The following is a 7500-nucleotide window of genomic DNA, read 5'->3' as shown; positions in this document are numbered from 1 at the left end:
TTAATTTCATATTAACTAAATAAATTCTCTAAATTATTAATAATAAATTAAAATTAATTAATTAATTATATGAATTAATTTCATTTTAACTAAATAAATTCTCTAAATTATTAATAATAAATTAAAATTAATTAATTAATTATATCAATTAATTTCATGTTAACTAAATAAAGTCTCTAAATTATTAATAATAAATTAAAATTAATTAATTAAGTATAATAATTGTATAATAATTAAATAAATTATTTAACCCAAAAAGTTAGAACATATAGTCACATACGTTCTGTACAGTTTTCCAGCAACGAGAGTAAGTCGAAGTAAGACAGACGATGGCAATGCTTGTCGTAGCATGTCATCTTTCCACGTCCAAAACTAGAACGACACATGCACACACTATGTAGCAACCAACACACGCGTGAAACAATGTTGCACTTGCTACATCGTGTAGCGCGCCGTGTAGCGCCGCGAGGCTACGCGTCACGTGATCACAAAGTTGATCGAATTCGTTGCCATGGTGATCGGCGTTGTTTTCATCGATTATGTCCCAGTTTTCGTCGGTCTGTACTTCTCTGTCTACACACTCTCTGTCGGATTCATTTGCTACAGTGTCGCTGTCGTCTTTTCCTGCAATCCAGCTCTGTAGATGAGAAACGTTAATTCGACGTGGTAGGACGTCTTACCGGATGGAAATCTTTTCTTTTCATGAGCCCTGCGTCCGGATTTTGATTTCCTATTTGCTCTGTTCATGAAATGACTTTGTGTACGCTGGTCTTTACGGAGTTGGCGTTAACGTGCGCTATGTTACTCGCTGCGCCAGATTGCCGCGCTTTGCAAATTACACTTAATTAAACTAATATTATTAATATTAACTTAATATTATTATTTATCAATATTTAATAAATAAGGTGCGATATACGTCACAAGGTACATAAAACCTGAGGTATGATTACAAAATATATTCAAGAAAACATGACGTCTGATCATTGGCCAATAACTTATTACACAATATTAATAATTGCAGTTACCAAGTGAATAGAAATTCTAACTGCCACCATAAGTGCGGCTTTTATGGAGTGTGAAAATTTCCTGAAGACTTGCAGTTTGACTGTTCATCACTCTTCCCTTTTCATCGGCAACAGTTGTCTCTGCACTAGCTTTGCATACAAACCATCAACTCTCAACAATTCTTGATGCGTTCCTAAACCAAACAGCATGCACTGACGAAATCACCAGCATGATATTACAACATGGCAAAGAGTCTATTACAAGACAGAGCAATGTGTGTTGATATCAATGCATATTACATAATAAATTGATTTCAATGCCACAATAAGTAAAATCAATTAATATCAATAATATGTTGATATAAACGCATATGCAATGCATTGATATTAATGCTACAATGTAGAATAAATAAAATGAATTAATATCAATAAAGTGTTGATATAATTACATATACAATGCATTGATATTAATGCCACAATGTAGAATAAATAAAATAAATTAATATCAATAATGAATTGATACCAATGCATAACACACCCAATGCATTGATATCAATGCTACAATGTAAAATAATAAATCAATTAATATCAATAATTTGTTGATATCAATGTATAATACCTAATGCATCGATATGAATGCCACAATGTAGAATGAGTAAAATCAGTTAATATCTATTGTAATACATATGTATGTTTTTCTTTCTCTAAATATGCTTGTAAACACAAACACACAAAATGTTGTTTCGTACCTTGCTCGACTACGACGCCTTTGTCGATCACTATGATTCTCGTTGCGTTCTCCACTGTGCTCAGTCGATGAGCAACGACCACCACAGTCTTATCCTTCATACATCGAAACAAACCATCTTGAACCTGGACACACAACCATGACAAACCATATACAAAATGATCAATTGCAAAATTCCAATTGTTTATAGTAACTTACAAGGTGCTCACTCTCTGCATCTAACGCACTAGTTGCTTCATCGAGTAATAAAACTGCGGGATCTCTGATGATTGATCGAGCAATTGCCACTCGCTGTTTTTGGCCGCCTGAGAGTTGAACTCCTGAAAACAATATTGCATATATGTAAGTATTTGTCTTTGGATTTTCACACACACACACACACACACACACACACACACACACACACACACACACACACACACACACACACACACACACAAGCAGATAGACAGACAGACAGACAGACAGACAGACATAAACTAAATTTTGGTTTGTAGGCTCTGTAGGGGAGTTTTTTAATGCTACTAGTTATTTGTGTAATTGTAATTGTAGTTGTGACACTTGTTGTTCATTAGTTGTTACTTTAGTTTCACTTGTATTAGCTTTGATGTATAAAAATATATGAAAATTTGTCAGACAGACAGACAGACAGACAAACAGACAATTATAGTTATGTACTTTGCAGTGATGTATAATAGTTCCATGTTTGAAAATATATGTATTGACAGACAAACAGACAGACAGACAGACAAGATTGTTTCAAGAGACAGCCACATAAACATAAATAGTTGTAGGTAGAACCAAGCTCTATTGGCTTGGGTAGTATTTAGTTGCTTTGCTTAGATGGTGTATAATAGTTCAATGTTTGAAAATATATGTATTGACAGACAGACAGACAGACAGACAGACAGACAGACAGACACACACACACACACACACACACACACACAAACACACTGAAGCAGACAGACAGATATACAGACACACACAAACAAACAAACAAACACACACACACACACACACACACAAACACACACACACACACACACACACACACACACACACTTCACTTCACGCTGCGTTCATTTCAATGAGAAACGATGCAGGTCAAGGTCACCATAGTCTATATCGGAGGAGTGGATGTTCTCTGACAGCACAAACGCTCGTGGTTGTGGAGGCCTTGTTGACGGAACGTTTGGTGACAGTACTGACATTGACTAGTCAGGGACAGACCATGTTTCTGTCTCTGGTGGTTTACAAGGCCGGCATGATTTACAGCAGTAAAACCACAACCATCAAAGCTGCAGTGCAAAGCAAACTCTGATGTCGTTTGCCTTGCTTCGTGATGACGTTTCTGCTCATCCTTGCGGTATTTCTCTTGTTCTTCCTTCTTGAAATTTACTTCCTGTGTGGCAGCCCAGATCTGATTCCTCCATTCATTCCTATCTTCTGCTAGTATCCTCCAAACCCCATCAAGATTGCAATTCCTTAAATCCCTCAGTACTAAATCGTTCCATCTCATTCTCTGGCCTCCGACTGAACGTCTACCTTGGGGTGATGCGCACACCAAAAGCTTCCTTGGTAGACGACGCTCATCCATGTGCAAGATGTGACCCAATAACCAAAGACGTCTCTGTGTCAGCATGGTGGAGATTCTTTGTAGGTGGGCTATCTTTCTGATGGAGGTGTCTCTCTTCCCGTCCCACAGGGACACTCCAAGGATGAAGCGGAGGCTTCTCATCACAAAACTCTGTAACCAGTGTATGTGCAGCTCCAGAAGTACTGCTGTTTCCAGACCATATAAGAGGGTGGAAAGAACTACAGAGACAAAGATGTTCAGCTTGGTGGTAGACTTGATCTTCCTCTAGTGCCAAAGGAAGCAGTTAAGTGACCCATATGACTGAGATGCTTTGGTGATCCATGTTGATATCTCAATGTCCAAGGTGCAATTGTTAGAAAGATAACTTCCAAGGTACTGAAAGGATGGTACCACCTCAATGGGATCACAATCAGGATGCAGAGAAATGGGAGATGGAGAATGGGCATCAGCTCCAGGTAGGACAGCTAGAAGCTTGGTCTTCTTGTAGTTGATGGTAAGCCCCATGTGATGGCAAGACGAATCCAGAGATTCCAGCAAGGAGGATAGACTTTCATAAGAATCAGATATCAATGCCATATCATCAGCATATTCAAAGTCTGACACTGACACCTCTGATGTAAGCTTCTTCCTGTTTCCTACCAGGTCAGCATCCAGAAGATATGACAAACACACACCTACATCTGGTTGGTGATCAGTAATGACAAGTCGAATCACAGAGTCAAAGTAGAGGTTGAATAAGGTTGGAGCAAGTACACAACCCTGTTTGACACCACTAGATACAGAGAAATGATCTGAGATTTTACCATAGGTCCTTACAGCGGCAGAAGTGTTACTGTGCAATGCTTCAATGATTTTGAGCAACTTAGATGGCAAGTGGTAACAATACTGAAGAACAGACCAGAGAGCTGCTCTATTGATTGAGTCGTAGGTCTTACGGAGGTCTACAAAACAGATGTATAAAGGACAATGGTACTCCCTGGCTTTTTCCATCAACACCCTGAGAGAAAAGAGTTGGTCAGTGCACCCTCTACCCTTGCGGAAACCACACTGGTTCTCACGCAAGAGGGCCTCCGCTCTGGGTTTGATCCTGTTCAATATAACACGAGTAAAACCTTGCTGGGGATGTTCAAGAGGGCAATGCCTCTATAGTTGTCGCACTCGGAACGACTTCCCTTCTTGTGAAGAGGGTCAATGAGGTGGTTCAACCAATCTGAGGGGATACTCTTGCTGCTCCAGATGAAGTTGAACAGTGAAGTGAGCCAGCAGATGGTATCGCCTCCTCACACACACACACACACACACACACACACACACACACACACACACACACACACACAATGAGCAGAAGGAGACAAATAGACTGCCAACACAGACAGACAAACAGACAAACGGGCAAATTGTTTGAGTGATCTCCACATTACTCACAACACGGAGCCCAGGGACCTATATGATGGCAACCTTTGTCGACCAGATATTGTGTATTCCAACCCTCAATCTGGCACTGACGTTGAATTGGATATTTCGCTTGCCCATCCTTGGAATGGTGACATCCTGTCGCTCACTTCCAAGGAGGATGGTGCAGCTGCAGCTAGAAGAGAGCAGCAGAAAGTGACAAAATATGGTCAGCAGTTTGACATTTTTGGGAATTCTTCGACATGTATACCTGTTGTGTTTGAAAACTTTGGTCGTTGGGGTGGAAGATCTCAGAGTCTATTACGTGCTCTATCAACCCTTTCAGTCAACGAAGATGGACAGAACAACAGCACTGACTTCATTGTATACTGGCGACACTGTATTTCCGTTGCGTTGCAACGGTGTAATGCAAGAGTAATTACTAGAAAACTTTCGAAACTTGCTCAGTGTAACTCGTGTAATTTTGAGTCTTACTCATTTCAGTTGTTTAGGCGTTAGCAGTTAGTTTTAGCGTAGGGCCTGCGGGCTTGCTTGTTTGTTTTACAGTTTAGTGTGAGTGTACTAGTTTCAATGTATGAAATATATGTATTAAAACAGACAAACAGACAGACAGACAGACAGACAGACAGACAGACAGACAGACAGACAGACAGACAGACACAAATAATCACACACACACACACACACACACACACACACACACACACACACACACACACACACACACACACACACACACACACACACACAAACACTCACACAACTACCCTTCTCTCCAGCCTGTGTTTGGTATCCTGCATTCATTCTTTCGATGAAGTCGTGAGCATTTGCTAGCCTGGCTGCAGTTGTGACTCTTTCTTGTGTTACGTCACTTATTCCATAAGTGATATTCTCTTGTATTGTGCATGCATACAATGTCGGCTCCTGACCGACCATTGATACCTGTCAATTGATATCAATGTGATATATGCTAGTATGTCATAAAGCAAAGACACAGACAAACAAAAATGACAAAAGGAATGAAAACACACCACATAAACTGACAGTCAGAAAATCATGCAAACAGCAGATGAACACACAAATACATGCATCTAATAAACAGAAAGACAGACAGAAGAGTAACAGCAAACAGATCAGACAAACAAACAAATAGACAAACAAACAAACAAACATAAAGAGATAGACAGACAAACAAACAAAGAAACAAATAGACAAACAAACAAACAAACAAAATATAAACTATAAACAGCTAGACAGACAAACAAACAAACAAACAAATAAACAAACAAACAGACAAACAAATAAACAAATAAACAAACAAATACACAAACGAACAAACAAATAGACAAACAAACAAATAGACAAACAAACAAACAAACAAACAAACAAACAAACAAACAAATAGACAAACAATAAACAAACAAACAGACAAACAACAAACAAACAAACAGACAGACAAACAATATAGAAACAAACAAACAAACAGGTAAGCAGACAAAAACAAACAAATAAACAAACAATAAACAAATAGACAAACAAACAAATAGACAAACAATCAGATAGGCAGACAACAAATAAACAAATAAATAAATAAATAAACAATAAACAGACAGACAAACAAAAACGACAAACAAATAGAGAAACAAACAAACAGATAGGCAAGAAAACAAACAAACAAAAATGGACAAACAAATGGACAAACAAATAGATAAGCAAAAAAACAAATAAATAAACAAACAATAAGCAGATAGACAGACAAACAAATAAACAAACAAATAGACAAACAAACAAACAAACATAGAGAGATAGACAGACAAACAAACAAAGAAACAAATAGACAAACAAACAAACAAACAAAATATAAACTATAAACAGCTAGACAGACAAACAAACAAACAAATAAACAAACAAACAAATAGACAAACAAATAAACAAACAAACAAACAAATACACAAACGAACAAACAAATAGGCAAACAAACAAATAGACAAACAAATAGACAAACAAACAAACAAACAACAAACAAATAAACAAACAAACAAGTAAATAGACAAACAAACAAATAGATACAGACAAACAAACAAAAAAACAGACAAACAAACAAATAAATAAACAAAAAATAAACAGACAGACAGACACTCAAACAAACAAACAAACAAACAAACAAATAAATAAACAAACAAATAAATAAACAAAAAATAAACAGATGGACAGACACTCAAACAAACAAATAAGACATAAACAGATACACATGCCATACTTTTGTGTGTAAGTACTTATGATCATAACACGACAACGGCTTCGAATCAATCAGCACAGACCCACTCAACGGATCATAAAATCGTTCCAGCAAGCTAATACACGACGTCTTTCCTCCACCACTTGGACCAACCAAAGCAATCACGTCTCCAGGTTCTGCTTTAAATGACACATTTTGAAGCACAAACGAATCCGGTCGTGAAGGATAAGCAAACGAGACGTCTCGAAATTCGATGCAACCACGAAAGGTTTTGGGCTTTGATGAGCCTTCGTTGTGATCGATTTTAGGCTGGCGATCGATCAACTTGAAAACTTTATCAGCGGCTCCTACGGCTTCCATTAGACCCGTGAATACTGCACCAATGTCCTATAAATAAATAAATAAATAAATAAATTAATTAATTAATTAACTTTACAACCAGTGAGTAATGATGTTAATATTGCATTTTGGTAATTAATGCTATTAATAAATAAAT

General features: G+C 37.5%; 2 protein-coding genes across 3 annotated transcripts in view; both read right to left on the bottom strand.

Annotated features, from left to right (window-relative positions):
• Window positions 1–771, bottom strand: part of LOC134193075 (uncharacterized) — a 14019-nt gene extending 13248 nt beyond the window's left edge. For both annotated transcript variants that reach the window (XM_062661862.1, XM_062661863.1), the window contains exons 1-3: window positions 681–771; window positions 440–624; window positions 281–372 (exon numbers count right to left, since the gene is read on the bottom strand). In XM_062661862.1, coding sequence (XP_062517846.1) covers window positions 281–372; window positions 440–624; window positions 681–747 — 344 coding nt within the window. In that variant the 5' untranslated portion in view covers window positions 748–771. The remainder of the gene's footprint in view (window positions 1–280; window positions 373–439; window positions 625–680) is intronic.
• Window positions 772–941: 170 nt separating this feature from the next.
• Window positions 942–7500, bottom strand: part of LOC134192891 (uncharacterized) — a 20967-nt gene continuing 14408 nt past the window's right edge. The window contains exons 12-16 of the mRNA XM_062661646.1: window positions 7026–7391; window positions 5533–5707; window positions 1951–2072; window positions 1754–1877; window positions 942–1198 (exon numbers count right to left, since the gene is read on the bottom strand). Of these exons, the coding sequence (XP_062517630.1) occupies window positions 1113–1198; window positions 1754–1877; window positions 1951–2072; window positions 5533–5707; window positions 7026–7391 (873 nt within the window). The 3' untranslated portion in view covers window positions 942–1112. The remainder of the gene's footprint in view (window positions 1199–1753; window positions 1878–1950; window positions 2073–5532; window positions 5708–7025; window positions 7392–7500) is intronic.

Source organism: Corticium candelabrum, chromosome 17 (assembly GCF_963422355.1).
Source record: "Corticium candelabrum chromosome 17, ooCorCand1.1, whole genome shotgun sequence".
In the NCBI taxonomy this organism is placed as follows: Eukaryota; Metazoa; Porifera; class Homoscleromorpha; order Homosclerophorida; family Plakinidae; genus Corticium; species Corticium candelabrum.
Note: the sequence above shows the minus strand (reverse complement) of the source record. Positions and strands in the feature narration are given on the sequence as shown.